The sequence below is a fragment of the Ostrea edulis genome, chromosome 7, assembly GCF_947568905.1.
Source record: "Ostrea edulis chromosome 7, xbOstEdul1.1, whole genome shotgun sequence".
NCBI classification, from domain to species: Eukaryota; Metazoa; Mollusca; class Bivalvia; order Ostreida; family Ostreidae; genus Ostrea; species Ostrea edulis.
In genome coordinates, this window is record NC_079170.1 from 7,217,371 (window position 1) to 7,233,632 (window position 16,262).

The following is a 16,262-nucleotide window of genomic DNA, read 5'->3' on the forward strand; positions in this document are numbered from 1 at the left end:
ACTTAGTACATGAGCATCCATTGCTTTATCAGTAAACACACTGCAATAATCCCCTTATTTCAATGTGTGGTCATGTGGCTCATTTCATGGTATTGTTTGAAATCCAAATACCGGCAAGTTGGTAGATATTTTTTATAACAAGTTAAAAGACACATACAAAACCAAATCAAAATGACCCCAAATATCGAAATCATGTGAAACAGAATCAGAAATGTACTTCCATAAGACAGTGTAGATAGATTACTGATGGAAGTAACTATTGTGTGCAGATAAATTGATTATACACTTAATTCGGATGTAAATAATACATAGTCTTTCTATTCCTGTATAAGACAGCAAATGTAATTTGTTGCAAGATTTTTGCGTCTTTCAACTTTTTTTTTTTTTTTGGTCGTTCAACCTCTATCAATTCCATTTTTTTTTTAATTCATAAAACTATTCGTCACAGGAAAAATAGTACTCACATGTCGATCTACTTCAAACACAACGTCCGTTTGGATAGCGTGTCCATTCCCGTCTCTGCGGTCGTTAATGCCTCCACTCATTTCATGAAGTTTTCGATTCTGGTCTAGAAATTAAAAAACAAAACCCACGTTACAGAGTACTGTGAATTCTAGCAGGTGATCCGCGTAAATTTACTTTTGTCTTTACTCTCGTTTGTCGGAATATTTCACTTGAAAGGGGTCTGCCAAATAAACACCAATATTAAATGTGGGTGTCTATCAAAGGCACAAGGAGAAATAAAACTATTAATGTCGCCCGTTGAAAATTGTGCCCGAGAAAGTCAACATGAGTCCCTTCCTAACCTACGTCATTATCGGAAATTCTGGCAGAGAAAGGTGATAATTCTATTGAGCGACTATTCCACCTCAGGAAGCTGGACTCGCGATCGGTTTGGGGTGCCTTAGTGGGGAATAACTGTATTATGATGCTGTGCGTGTATACCATAAATGATCTTCGGAGAAAATATCGATATTGAACTTTAGTTCTGACCTTTAGTTGCGCGTATCGATCTTGATTGTGTTATTTTATCTGTTTCGTTATTATTTTCTTTGATGTGTGAGGGAAGGAGAATTTTAGGTGAGAATAAGATATGGACCGTTATTTATAGATAAACAGTGTAAAAAGATATTTTCGTTTTTTCGAAAACTAATATCTTTAGGAACATTAATTACTATTATGTGACTTGAATGTAGGAGTTTTAGAGCAAATCTATTGATACTAAAGTGAATCGAGGGATCATTGGCCTCTTCGGTGTTGTCTTAGACGAGATCAGCAGAAAACAGAGGGAATCACGCTGTGCCGTATTAACAGAATCGATGGTCTTCATGGTTCCACTTTCCAATTTTTGAGTGGGTCGGCTTTCCCCGGGAGACGGCACCATTAGCATACAGATTGAGCGGTTATCCTGAGGTGATTTCTATCTCGGTGGAATGTGACGTTCACGGTGTAGCAGCAAGAGTTATACAAAATGTCGTTACTTTTTGAAAATACCTGGCTTTTTTATTTTTCTTCTTTAATATGACCGATAAAAGACAATAAAAAAAAAAACAAAAAAAAAAACAACTTTCTCAACGATTCTTGTGTTTTTCCCTGGTATTTTGTTTTCTGAAACCGACGGGGATTTTTTAAGGATTTTAAGGATTTCTTGTTAAGAATTTGGTAATCATCACTATTGACATAGACACGTTGAAATTATCGATCTCTGTGGACAGTGAATGAATTAAATCAAAGACGTGCCCTGGGGACCGCGGGTTATGAAGGCATCGTTATCTAAGCTGAATATCACCGTGCACCTGTCGTAGTACGGGAGACACCGACAATGGAGTCATTACTAGGGTCATATTTGTGATTTTTGTTTTTATACAACACTATGTTTGGATTTCTGAATAGTATTGGACAGTTATCATTTTCACCTAAAAGGAGAAAGTCTGGAAACGGAGGTAGGTCGGTTTGTTCTAGACCAGTAGAAGGGGGTGGGGCGAGTCTCCGTTGTGTTATATTGAACTTCAGAAGATGGGTCAAATATTGTGAATTTATATTAAGAAATATCAACACTTCCAGGACTTTTACTTTTTTATTTAATTTAGCTTTTTATTACGATATGTATATAAATACTGTTCTCAATTTCCATGTTTTGTTTGTTTGTCTTTTTATTGGTTTCTCTATTGGCCATAAATGTTGACAATGTAAACACTGTTTTAATGATGACGTTATTAAAGTTTCTCAACACACAATATCCCTATATGGAAATAAATCGAAGTCGAGCTGGGATGATAATGTGAAAATAGGTTGGGTTAAAAAATGTACTAGAATGTGAAGAATGTTATCTCAATCTGTGCCACCAAAATAAAATACTGAATGAAAACACAGAAAAATTTGGTTTGATTGATGCCTTTTATTAAGCCTTTCATGTCTCAGGAGTTATTTTAAGATACTCATTTGACTGGAATTAATACGCGCTGGCTTCAGTTTCCTGGGAGATCGTAGAATTTTATCAATGATTGAAATGGTGATGATAATTGCAGTGTTCTCGTCACTTCGTGTGGGCGTGTTTGATTGTCACGTGTCAGTGCGGTATTGACGCAGTTGATTTAATTGGACTAATTTTTGTCATCATCATTAAATGGATCGAGAGTGGTGAAATTAACGTTAACTGATATTTTTACGTATATTTCTGAAAGCTTCTTCAATTTATTAAATTATATACATTTTAATACATGTAGTTAATTTACGATATAAGTGCTATAAAAATGGGGGTGGGGTAACGGGGGTGGGGTGGGGTGGGTGGGGGTGTACTTGGATGAATATAGGGTTTTTGCTTCAGATTGGTTGCAAATGTTTTGAATTTTTTGTGTTACAATTTTGGATGAAAATTTAGACCTATATAGATGGTAAAAATCAGATTTTATGATTTATTTATTTTTTTAAGTGTCTTACTGTTGTCAGAATTCTTTTTGTTTTTATTTGTACCTGCAGTCACAGAAAATGTGACATAATGAGTTAAAGACAATATAACAGTTACAGACTGTGTTACATACACCAGGACCGAATGACTTATTCTTAGTATAACACCCCACCCAGCCACACATTAAACAGACTGTGTTACATACACCAGGATCACTGAATGACTTATTCTTAGTATAACACCCCACCCAGCCACACATTAAACAGACTGTGTTACATACACCAGGATCACTGAATGACTTATTCTTAGTATAACACCCCACCCAGCCACAAAAACACCATTAACATTGACAACAAATATACTATTTCTCACATAGACTGAAGTAAAAATGAAATAAAATAGGGAAAAAAATTTAAGCAATACCTCCTTAGCAGTACTCCTTCCCCACACATATACATGTATACGCATTTATTTCCTGTTTTTGGTCAGATACTGAGAGGCTTTGTCTTTGATCAAAGATAATCCAGAATAAATATTTACCTGCTTCTTCCTTTAAATCTGGATTTGATTTTTATAAAAGTTGTGTGCATTATAGACTTTTCCAATTTTCTTTTTATCTATTGTTTCTATTTTGCAGGAATTGACACACGGATCCGATTTAGTTTAGACCCGCCGCCGGGAGAGACCGCCTTTGACCAGTGGAAAGATGCCATGAGAGCAGTGGCCAGATTGCCTCATGGAATTCCTGAGAGCTTTAGGAAAAAGGTTTGCACAATTTTTAAAAAATATACTGTTTTACAGTTCATTCAGGGGGTCATTGTTGAGCCCGGCAGCGACCTGAGTCTGCACAAATATCAGGGCAAGTGACCACTATATTCTCTCACATACAACTCATCTTATAGTCTGTGGATTAACCAATTATTGAGGGTGCGGAGTACCCCCCCCCCCCCCAAAAAAAAAACCCAACTAGTAGGTCTGTATATTGCCATCACTTTCATATGAAATACATGTACTAAATTTCTGTATACAATTGTGTAATTGTGATGAATTGTAATTATGATGAGAAATAAATTCAGTTCAGTTCAGATGATTTGTCTTAAACTCATGGAGTATGCCAGGAAAAAATTAGAAGCAGTAGGTGGTAATTTTTTGTTGATAAAATATATGTCCATTTACAATATGAAGCTTTCAGGAATAGGATTTTATGTGACATGAAGTCTGACTGATCCAAATTACCCTTTTTGCTTCAATACATGTACTCTAAAACAGCCATATCTGTACATAAAATATCATCTATTTAATTGTGATTCAATTAAGATTGCAGATATATAATTAAATCAATTTAGAAATTAGGGACAACTGTATTAAAATGGAGATTTGGGTAGGCGGCAAAATGAATGGGTCAGTGGGTTACACTCTGCAGATACAAATTTATTTTGTGTGTGGACTAAGCACTGTGTAACCTGGACACCCATCACACATTGGATGTATATTTCAAAGTTAATTTGGAGCTTCTTTTTATGAAAGCGAACAGCTGTAAAGAAGGATTTAGCTTCCTGTAGACGTGGTATTTTCTGCAGTTGTCTATTTTTTGCGGATATGAAAAATCCGCAAAAAATAATAATCGCCAAAAATATATATCGATACATATATTAGATTGAAATAGGTGCAATGCAACCACACAAATTAAAAACACAGAATATAGTTTGATATCTTTTAAGGATCGGATCGCAAAAATTTCCACCCACAGAAAATACCCGTTATACGGTATTTAAATACGTACCATTTGTTAATGATCAGATGTAATTACACTGTATGTCACTGAATTCAGAAATGTATACAAAACCTGATGGGGAAAGAATAAGAAATCAATAAACTGTACAGGTGTAACAGGGTACCATGTACAGGTGTTAATGTTGTCATAGGTGATCTACACACATCTAGTAGTGTGTGTTGCATCACTGAACTGAAACTTCAAAGACTTCCCGAATTGAAGAATTGATTGCATGTAAAATCAACCTAGCTATTATTTGAATGCATATTGCATTTTAAATTAGCTTAATTGGCTTTGATGGTATTTTAAAAAATTAATCTATATATTTATTTTGGGTGTTTTGTTGTTGAAATTTAATTAGGTTTAACGATAAAAATCTTTGTTTGATATCAGCCATGAATATACATACAGAATTAATTATTAAATTTTCATAATCAATAAACTGAATTTTTAGGCTTTGTGTAGTAATTATAATTGTTGAAGTGTCTATCATTATATTTGCATTAATGATCTGATAGAAAGCATCGAAGTATCGAGTTGATACGAATTAAAGAAATAATTAAATGTTAAATCCATGATTGTATCATATCAATTGTAATTGAAACTAGAAGTCTATTGCTCTATTTCATAATATTCATTAGTATTTTTTAATATTTTTTTGTGAAACCTTAGGAGTATGAATTCAGTCTGCAGCCATGGTAGGGGCCAAACTATAGCTGCAGAACTGTACAGCAACTCTCTGAAGAATTTTTTTTTTATCATCGACCAGAGATAGTCTGAATTCTCCCCCCCGAGAACTACTAATAGGGATATTATATTGGACAGCATATTTAGCTGGTATCAATTATCATTCCATATTTTCAGTAATTGATAAAATTTGTTGAAAATTATCAGAAAACTAACACTTTTGTTCATCATAGTGTTCGTATTAATTCCTTTGGGTTTTGGGGGGGAAAAAATCATATCGGAGAAAAAGAAAATGATGACAGACTTTTTGCCACACACTATCCATCTAATCTTAAACATGAATGAATTCCCATGGGGATCCAGGTTAGAATAGGTCCTCAATACCCCTTGCTGATTATATATATATATATATATCCAGTTTACTGTAACCAATTTTAAAATGTATAGACAAAGAAGAAATGTTTTCTCACCAATTTTAAGAGAAATTAAGCTTCGATTTTCTCAATTTAATTTTTGAACAATTATATATTTCAAAGTTATTTTCTTGAATTTTAAACTCAATAATGTTTATTTTAGATTAAAAAATAATTAGCTTTGTACAGTATTTTAGTCAGGTAACTAAAAAAAAAACAACCCAAAACTAATGATGTCTGTACACCCGGCCCCCCACCCCCCATCTTTTATGTCGTTAAAATTTCCTGTTTGATTTTATCGGGGTTGATTAAGTTTCACAGCTTTAATGTTGAGAGCACTGATATGCACTGACTTACAAGGTAAATTTTTATAGTGTATTGAATTTCGTTGATGATTTTTAGCTCTCGATATTTCGGAAATATAATCCGTAATGAAACTTTCCACGGTCACAGAGTATCACAGTTGATAAATGTTGCTAATACATGTACATAAAAGTCAACTTTTCTTGTAGCTTTTGTACGTTATCTTTTAAATTAAAATAAATGCCAAAAATAGATGTCATCAGTGTCTTTTGGGTCTTTTAGACATCATGTTTACGTCATTAATCTGAAGTCTGCAGACAGATGTCGATTCATTTTTTACCTAATATATATATATAACGTTTTAATGGTAGAATGCCCACTCAAATTTCCTTGCCTAATTTCTTTAAAAAATTAGCATGATGATAATGAATATGTTACGGAGGATGCAGTTATTGTTCGGGCATCTTTCGTCTGACAAATGTTACCAGCATTTATTCAATTATTGGTGGATGTTAATGCATATGAATAGATCGGTTCTGTTGGTCGAATTGCCAAGAATTGGGTATTTTTGTTCTGATCGAGGTTTCATTTGTCAGACTAAAGTGGAAGATCAATACAATTTTTTGGGGTTGCGTTAATTAACCATGAATTTCTTAATTAGCAGTATCAGTATAATTATTTTGTCAATATTGAATAGACAGCGTTGAAAGCTTGATCGCTACAGTGCACTTTGTGTATTGTTTTATCATTTCTCTTTCTTCTCTGTCGTATTAAATCATGTTTTATATCAATACAATTACTGAGAGAAAGCAGTTTTAAACCAATGAAAAATATTCCCTTTTTCTATCCCAGTTGTATTGATGAAACATAATATATTGGTTTTTGTTTTTAGCTTGTCGATCTGCCTGTTAACACTTTTTTAACTTCAAAACAGACATAACTAGGAATATGTGATTTTGGTGATTAAATAATCATTGTCTTGCAAGACAATAAATTCTTCCTTATATATTTTTTTACTATCTAACATAGTTTTGGGTTTCTCTTGTTTTTTTTTTTTACAAAATTAATGTTTTTATTAGTCATTGATATATATTCCTGTGCCATTTAGAGATTTTTAGAAATAAACAATGGTTGCCATCAGTTTCACAGCTAATGTCCCTTCAAACCTTGGTTGAAACTTTTAAACTAATCTAACTGGTAGTATACAAGAGTTTTTAACTCATCATATTCTGTGAAATGAAAGATTTTGAGCTTTATTCTAGGTCTATTAAGTTGGTAATCAGATTTGTCACAATACAACTTCACAATTGCATATTTTTATAAACTGACATTTTCTGTCTGCATTGTTTAGACAACAGAGTTTTATATAATACCTTGTTAAATTGCTATTCTGCATGATGTGGTGATAAACTGACATTAAATATTCAAAAGTTTCTGTAGAATTGAAACTAAAATTGCTGACAACATCCTTTTGATGATTGATTTTAGGTTTTTTTCCCCTCCCTTTTTTTACCCGGTTTTTATGGATTCTTTGTTGTGTGATTTAGGTCTGGATAAGTCTAGCTGACAACTACATACGAGAGCAGTGCATTGATTGGACCAAGACAATCCGATTCGCATTCAATGATAGGAGCAATCCGGATGATGATTCCCTCGGGATTCAAATCGTCAAGGTAAAACAGGATGGGAGAGGGTTCCTGTGTTATTACTTTTTCATTCAATTTGAAATAAGACACATGTACATCCCTGCTTCCATGAAATTATTTCTCATTCAGATTCTCTAATGCAGACTTAATTGAATATCTTAGACCGGTTACATGTATTTGTATCACGTCACGGTCCTGTGATTTTCCTTGTTAGTTGTTCATTTGATAAACCTCGACACATCTCATCTTCGGTACCCATGGGTTTTCTCTCCGTTAAACTGCATTCAACAATTTGAATGCAGTTTAACGGAAAGAAAATCCGTGGGTTCTGATGATGGACTAGCTGACATCTAGGAGGCAGAGCTTCTTATTGTACAGATATCTCGCAAAACCAGAAGGTCATGGTCCGTCGATTACAAGAAAGTTGATCGTACACCATGGATATCAAAGAGGACGAAGACACTTTTGAATCTTATTGCTGCTCTCTCCAGTATCCATGATACACTCAGTAAAATGTTCTTTATCTGTAATCAGTTAAAATGTGATTTAGAAAATCCTTCATATGAGATTGGATTCAGTCAAACATAAACATGAAAAGGACTAGCTTGGACATGGGTTTATTTTTATCCTATTTACCCACCAGGCAGTGATTTAGTGGGTTTTCTCATACCAGTGATTTAGTGGGTTTTTTCATACCACTGAACCAGGGATTTAGTGGGGTTTCTCATACCAGTGATTTAGTGGGTTAATACCAGTGATTTAGTGGGTTAATAGTGATTTAGTGGGTAAATACCAGTGATTTAGTGGTTTATCTAATACCAGTGATTTAGTGGGTTTTCTCATACCAGTGATTTAGTGGGTTAATACCAGTGATTTAGTGGGTTTTCTCATACCAGTGATTTAGTGGTTTATCTAATACCAGTGATTTAGTGGGTTAATACCAGTGATTTAGTGGTTTATCTAATACCAGTGATTTAGTGGGTTTTCTCATACCAGTGATTTAGTGGGTTAATACCAGTGATTTAGTGGGTTTTCTCATACCAGTGATTTAGTGAGTTAATAGTGATTTAGTGGGTAAATACCAGTGATTTAGTGGTTTATCTAATACCAGTGATTTAGTGGGTTTTCTCATACCAGTGATTTAGTGAGTTAATACAGTGATTTAGTGGGTTTTCTCATGCCAGTGATTTAGTGAGTTAATACAGTGATTTAGTGGGTTATTACCAGTGATTTAGTGGGTTCTCTCATACCAGTGAGTTAGTGGGTTAATACCAGTGATTTAGTGGGTTAATACCAGTGATTTAGTGGGTTTTCTCATACCAGTGATTTAGTGGGTTAATACCAGTGATTTAGTGGTTTATCTAATACCAGTGATTTAGTGGGTTTTCTCATACCAGTGATTTAGTGGGTTAATACCAGTGATTTAGTGGGTTTTCTCATGCCAGTGATTTAGTGGGTTCTCTCATACCAGTGAGTTAGTGGGTTAATACCAGTGATTTAGTGGGTTAATACCAGTGATTTAGTGGGTTTTCTCACACCAGTGATTTAGTGGGTTAATACCAGTGATTTAGTGGTTTATCTAATACCAGTGATTTAGTGGGTTTTCTCATACCAGTGATTTAGTGGGTTAATACCAGTGATTTAGTGGGTTTTCTCATGCCAGTGATTTAGTGAGTTAATACAGTGATTTGAATCAAGATCTACGGTTTACCGGCCCAATACTTTTACCACTTAGCTGCGATGTTAGGCAAATAAATCAAAATAAATACTTTCACAAAACATTTAAATTGCCATCTTGTGACGTATAATGTAGTGTCCTAAAGAGTATAAGCTTTAGTGTAGTGATCTACCTTAAATTGACTGCTGTGTCACGGTAACTAAGTGGTGTTGTATAAGCTTTAGTGTAGTGATCTACCTTAAATTGACTGCTGTGTCACGGTAACTAAGTGGAGTTGTATAAGCTTTAGTGTAGTGAGCTACCTTAAATTGACTCCTGTGTCACGGTAACTAAGTGGAGTTGTATAAGCTTTAGTGTAGTGAGCTACCTTAAATTGACTGCTGTGTCACGGTAACTAAGTGGAGTTGTATAAGCTTTAGTGTAGTGAGCTACCTTAAATTGACTGCTGTGTCACGGTAAGTAAGTGGAGTTGCTAAGACCTCGAATATTGTCTAATTCTTCCAAAGGATCTTATCATTATTTATCACAACGGCAATGAAAATAGGCAATGTCTTTTTAAACTTTCAAGGATTCCATATAATAGATGAATCATTGCTGTTTTTATGTGGCGATCATTCTGTTTATGCTAGAAGATTTTCAGAAATGGCATTGTACTAGACCAACTTTTATTTGCATTTGAGAAATTTTCACGAAGTTTGGGAGAAACTTAATTGTCGTCAGGAATATTTTTCTTCACAAGGCGGTCCTGTAATGTGTCTTGTATTCAAGATTAGTTTGGTTGAGACTCACCACAAACGAGTTTATCACTAGTTGATCATGTTAATCGTGAAATAATGTCATTGCAAATCAAAGTCGGTTAACAGCGCATCTTGTCCAGCCATCATTGGTGTATGATTTCAATTCTGTGTTGAAAAGTAGTTTAAGAATAAATACCAGAAAATATGAAAATATAATGATTGCTAAATAAAGTAATTTGAAATGTTTATTACACAAGTTTTACACGATGAAAGATGAAGATAAGGAAACCGTGATCAATCTGGTAACTTCTTTAAGGAATACAAATTAGAGAGGTAAACACAGACCCCTAGATATACCAGAGATGGGATCAGGTGCCTCTCTGTCTCAAACTCATCGTCCATTACTGTTGTCTGTGGTTTTTACCTCCTTTAATAAGATGTATCTGTTAACACATTGATAATTGAACATACATCACTTGTTTTTCCCCTGCAGGACTTGCATCGAACAGGATGCAGTGGTTTCAGTGGACAGGAAAATGACGAAGACCGTGCAGTGTTGAAGAGGGTGTTGCTGGGATATGCGCGATGGAACAAGAGTGTTGGCTATTGTCAGGGATTCAATGTGATAGCTGCTCTGTTGCTGGAGGTGATGGACAGGAAGGAGGACGATGCGTTAAAGGTAACACGTAATCCCGGTCGTCAACTGTCCGGTCCTTATTTCTGACTTTACTGTCAAATGTTAATTGATTTTTATTTAATGGATATTTTGCGAAATGATGTCGTAATTGTGTGAATTGTAAGTTGCAATATTATGCAGACATTATTAGAACCTGGGAGTCGGAGTGGCTGGCTGTGTTGTACGAAGAAAAGCAATTTGACACTATAGCAATTAAATGCTGCTTTTCAGCCTCCTCATGAAGTGAGAAATGTATTCTCATGTTGACAGCATTTAGTTTACCTAATGATACATTTAAGCATTGTTAGAGTAGTTTAATAGACCCATGCATCATATTCGGTACTGCCTAATTTGTTCAAAAAGTACGAAGATCTATCAATGTCTCGGGTCTTCTTGGAAATTAAAGATAAAAGAGATGAGATGCAGACTGGCAGGCTTAGTGAGAATCCGGTACATGTAGATCTGTCTTCATTGGATTATTGTCAGGCTATTGCTGGTAACTCTGTTCGAAAAGTCACAACTGCTAGAGAAAATAATAGGCTATAAAAATACCATTTGGGTAGTTCTTCATTGTAAAAACATCATTATTCCTGCTCTCTAGACCAGACCTAGCATGAAAATGCAATTTATATCCCGGTTCTTTTGAACACATAACAAAAACCTGTCATAAAATCAAGAAGTTTTTTTTTAAGTCTTTTGTTGCTTTTGCTCTGAAATCAATGAAAAATTTACAGTAAAGAAAATTGGGAATTAAATATGAGGAAGGAACATAATATACACTTTATCATGAATAAATTTGTATCTATTTATATACTAGTATAATTATTGATGCATTGATTATTTGCGAAAATCAGGTCCCAGTAAATGATCTGGAAAGGTAGGGTCACTGAAATAAAATTTTGTAAATATTTCAAATTCAAATATTTTTAAATTACAGCACTAATTAACCTTGATTCATAAGCTTGTCTTTATATCTATACAGATTTAGTCATGATCTACAATACGCCAGTTTCGAGATACGTCCGAGTTATTTCCCTTTGTAGAACTCTTGTACATAGTAAGGCGCGAAAGAATTTGTTTACACGTGGGAGTGGGACAGATATTCATCATAGCGTAAGTGAATATACTCAGTAAGTTTCTCATACGCTGTTTAATAACCCGAATTCGACTGATACACAAACTAAGTAAGTGATAAGTATTTAGGAAGTAATTAAATACATAGAATTCTTATCCTATCATGTTATTTTGCTGGTCATAAATACCATATCCAAGATATTTCTTGCAAATATAACATTGCTTGTATGTTTCCACTTCGGTAAAACATTTCTTTCGATAGTATTTAGTATTTCCCACATTTACATATTTAAAGAGAAGCCGCTTTTAATACATTTCATCGTGTTCCTCGTTGGCTGTATATCCACTCTGTCCCACTTAGGCATTCAAAGTTCCACTAAATGCACCTCCTATACAGAAGAGTTCGTATCTCCAAACTGGCGTATTGGAATGCAAAAAAATATTTTGTTTTTTGATACATACACCTCAGAAAATTCAAGTGTCATTTCTTGTGTAGAAGTCATTTGAATTATGCTTCAGAGTTTACCTGGCTAGTAGGCAGAAAACGTGATAGCAACTGATTTGGGTAATTGCGCGACCTTGAACTATTTACTTATTTGCGGAGCATCACTATGGTCACATTTACCGACATGATATTCACAGTTCGTTTTTATTTGCGCTAATCTTCCAAGTGAATCAATATAGCATGAAGATATGAATGGAAGCTAAAGCCACACATTAATGATTTTTTAATACATGGGTACAGATACCTGCATTGTCCCATTTCTTGTAGCGGAGACATAAGATACTTTCACACTGCTGTAAAATGTGACTTTTTTTCGTATGATATATATTATCTTGCTCATAAATTGAAACTAGTAAAACATGTTTCATGGATGAGCACTCAAGTGTACAGTAGGACTTATTGATGTCTGGGTGGGGGCGGTGGGTGTGTGTGTGGATTCCCATGTTGCTGGTATAGATGGTTATATTTAGCATTAAACGGTCATATAGACAGCCTTCATTTGTAAAACTCACGACACAGAGTAAATACACAGAGGGGTGAAGGTCTGTTTATAATATTATGTTGATGTCATTGCTAACTCCAAGAGCTTAAACTTCAATGAAATATATTCAAAGCGTGAAAGTAAAAATTACCATTAACAATCCATTGAAGGCAAGGAAAATATTCTCTATGGGAAGTTTCATTAATTTAAAGACGGAGAAGGATTGTGATAGAATAAAACACAATCTAGTGTTTACAACAATATCATGGTAGAGTTTGTAAACAAAAAGTACAAGTTCATCCATCCTAAATGCAAACTTATCAGATATGTGGGATGAAACAGATTCAGCTGAATGACTAACGGTTAATAATTACGACTATGTGAGCTTTATCATAAAATCAATAGTTATGGTATACGTCTTTATGTGTCAACAACAGAGATAGGAGTTACCATCATTATCAGAAGGTGAGGAATCAGAGGTAGGCTCACATCAAGATTCACAGGGAATTAAACACCTCTCTCTGTCACCTGTCAGAAAGGAACCAGTTTCCATGGAAACTCTCTCTGTTAGTTAATCATCTGTATGTAGAACAGAGATGTTACATTATCTATTTTGACAGCAATTTGTTATTGTTTTGGGTTTTTATTAAACCTTAAGTGAGCTTTCCTAATCGTAAGTTTGTGTCCTCTCAGTTAGCTTTCTGTGAACTTTCACAATTTCAAATTCTCAAGAACCAGACAGCCAATTTTAACCAAACTTGGTACAAAGCCTTCTTTGGAATTGGAGATTCAAGGTTATTCAAATCAAGGACGACACTCTTTTCCAATATGATATGATTTAGCAATAGTGAAGATTGGTTAGGATGCTTAAAATTATTTTTAAAAACCACTGCACCACAAATGCCATAATTTGCTTATTTTCCTTATAAAATGAAGATTCAAGCCATTTTGAATTACCTACATCTCCAGAGCTAGGACAGAGTCACAGTGGTGGTGGTAGTGGTGATAAAGGGGGAGTTTCACCTAGGAATCTACACAAAAATCTTTAAAATCCTCTTTGTGAGAACCACAAGTTGATGGTACAAGACAGTGATATGTAGTCCTTTTCCTATGACAGATTCAAGTTTGTTCTTGCATAGCAAGGAAATCTTGAGAACCTCTGTGTTCAGGGAGGTGCCATAGAGAGGGTTCAATGGTACAATATGTCAAATTAATATGCATGTATTCAAGTTTGTTCACACCATGCCCTAAAGCCAGGGCAGGGTCATGTTATGGGTTAAAAATGTCACAGAGGAATTAACAGGAAAATTCCTTTATAATCTTCTAAATAAAATTATATACCCCAGTATGTGTAATGGAAATGAAAGCACCCTTTTATATTATAGATTTAAGTATTTACACACCATGTTCCCTAAGGTCTTGAAAGGGGAAGGGCACAACAGGGGTTCTTAAATTTTACATACAATTATGTTGGAAAATTCTTTGATGAAATATAAATCATATATCTTAAGCCCGTAGTTTTCAAAGATTTGAAGACGGCCTCCTAATGGTGTAGTCCTGTGTTTATGTGCTACAGATTAAATTGACCTGTTATGGAAGAGAAAGGGTTAAGAACGAAACTGGATACAGTAAATGAAACTGATACAGTAAATGCAAGCATCCACACGTAGTGCAGATTCATGTGTTTATGTAATGACCCCAGGAGTCAAGGTCACCCCACAGTAGAGGACATGTCACATAGAAATGCATGTATATGAAAAAAAATTCTTTGAAAATCTTCTCAAGAACGGTAAGGACTAGATGTCAAAGCAGTATGCAAAGTTCTTTATTTATACACTATATGTACATATATTTGATCATGTCATTATTTGTATGACCACTGGGTAGGGCCATAATTGTGATTTGATTTTTTATATGGGGAAAATGTAACTGGTCAGGTGAAGGCTGTGGCCCGTGGGCCTCTTGCTTTTTTTCATTTATAGTTTTGTTAGATTTTGTTTTTGTTTGTTTACTTGCATGCACACATCTGTCTGTTTAAGCTAATCCATAATTAGGAAAATGTACACAAGATGCAGGTATAAATTTACTAAGTTGTAGAGTTTATATACGCAACTCCCTGATAACCCTACAAAGTTATGGGTATTTTTAAAAAAATAATAAAAAGTCACTCTAATCCTTTTTTTAAAAAATGAAATTAGAATAGAAGTCTATGATTTTTTATTGTGTCTGATTGGATGAGTCTGCATTGAACGGAGAAAGTGATGTTTTGAGACGATTGCATTCTTGCCAAATATGCAAATTTTTATCATACCCACGGATAATCCATCAGCAGAAGAGGCTCCGTGACGGGGCCCAAGCGCTCTGGAAGATTGGCAGGAAATTGGATTTTTCTGCAACGCTGAAGTTTGTGTGACATTCGCAACTTGAGAGATCACATGTATATTGAATATCACCAAAGTGCTGCGCTTATAACTGCTAGGATAAAAAACTATATTCACGTAAGATATGGACTTGGCATAAAATGACATAGCTAGTGAATATTCATTTTTATATCTATATGTAATCTATAGCATGGGATCTCCAGGTGAAAAAGGATGCCATATGTGACTGTAATGTTGTAAAATGGAGTTTGTTAGAAATTAGGGGAAGATTTTAAAAGTTCAGTTCTCTCGTGTTTTGATGTCACCCCCCCCCCCCACCCCACCCACACACACCCTAACAACCCCCCCCCCCCCCCCCACACACACACACACACACACATAAAAGAGAAGATAATGCCTCTTTTAAGAAACTAAAAAATTTGATTAAGATGAAAAACTAACAATGTTGTATACATTTATACTTTGTGTTGTATTAAGTACCAGTGGGTGGGTAAAACAACATGAAGATAGAAATAGCAGCAACTCAGAATGTTTGAATGATGTAAGCAAATGCTTGTCTTCATACCCACCGTCCATGTGTTTTGACTATATGCACAATGGAATATTGACCGCACAGTACTATCACGCAGAATAAGTAAATAGATGGAAGTGACACGTTTATGTTTGGGGAGAAGAAGAGTCTCCGGAATCGACTTTTACAATAACATGCAATTAGTTTGCGAGTTTGTTGTTCTAGGCAGCAATATGAAGGGTCTGCTAATATTCTTTCTGTAACTATGATTTATTGATATTTGGCATTTATCAAAGGAACGTAATACCACATGAGATATTGTATGTACAAGTAAAAGCTTTTATCTCCAGTCAAGAGGTTTTGTGTTGGCGTTCATTAATGTTTTGTTTATTGAACTTTGGATAATTATTCTTTCTATGAGATCTTTAATGAATTTTTAAAAAATCTCATCTAGTTATGATAGCACTCGAGCGGTCAATAAACTTCAT

General features: G+C 34.7%; 1 protein-coding gene and 1 long non-coding RNA gene across 6 annotated transcripts in view; one reads left to right on the forward strand and one right to left on the reverse strand.

The window, feature by feature from the left end:
* LOC130047763 (uncharacterized) overlaps nucleotides 1-577 on the reverse strand; it is a 23,566-nt gene extending 22,989 nt beyond the window's left edge. Inside the window, exon 1 of the long non-coding RNA XR_008796571.1 lies at nucleotides 465-577. This is a non-coding gene — a long non-coding RNA (uncharacterized LOC130047763). The remainder of the gene's footprint in view (nucleotides 1-464) is intronic.
* LOC125654308 (TBC1 domain family member 30-like) overlaps nucleotides 1-16,262 on the forward strand; it is a 50,554-nt gene that overhangs the window by 22,847 nt on the left and 11,445 nt on the right. For 3 of the 5 annotated variants that reach the window (XM_048884210.2, XM_056143158.1, XM_056143161.1), the window contains exons 3-5: nucleotides 3,546-3,673; nucleotides 7,633-7,758; nucleotides 10,640-10,825. In XM_048884210.2, coding sequence (XP_048740167.2) covers nucleotides 3,546-3,673; nucleotides 7,633-7,758; nucleotides 10,640-10,825 — 440 coding nt within the window. Of the gene's footprint in view, nucleotides 1-656; nucleotides 1,944-3,545; nucleotides 3,674-7,632; nucleotides 7,759-10,639; nucleotides 10,826-16,262 lie in introns of those variants that run through there. The other 2 variants (XM_056143159.1, XM_056143160.1) reach the window with 1 other exon arrangement.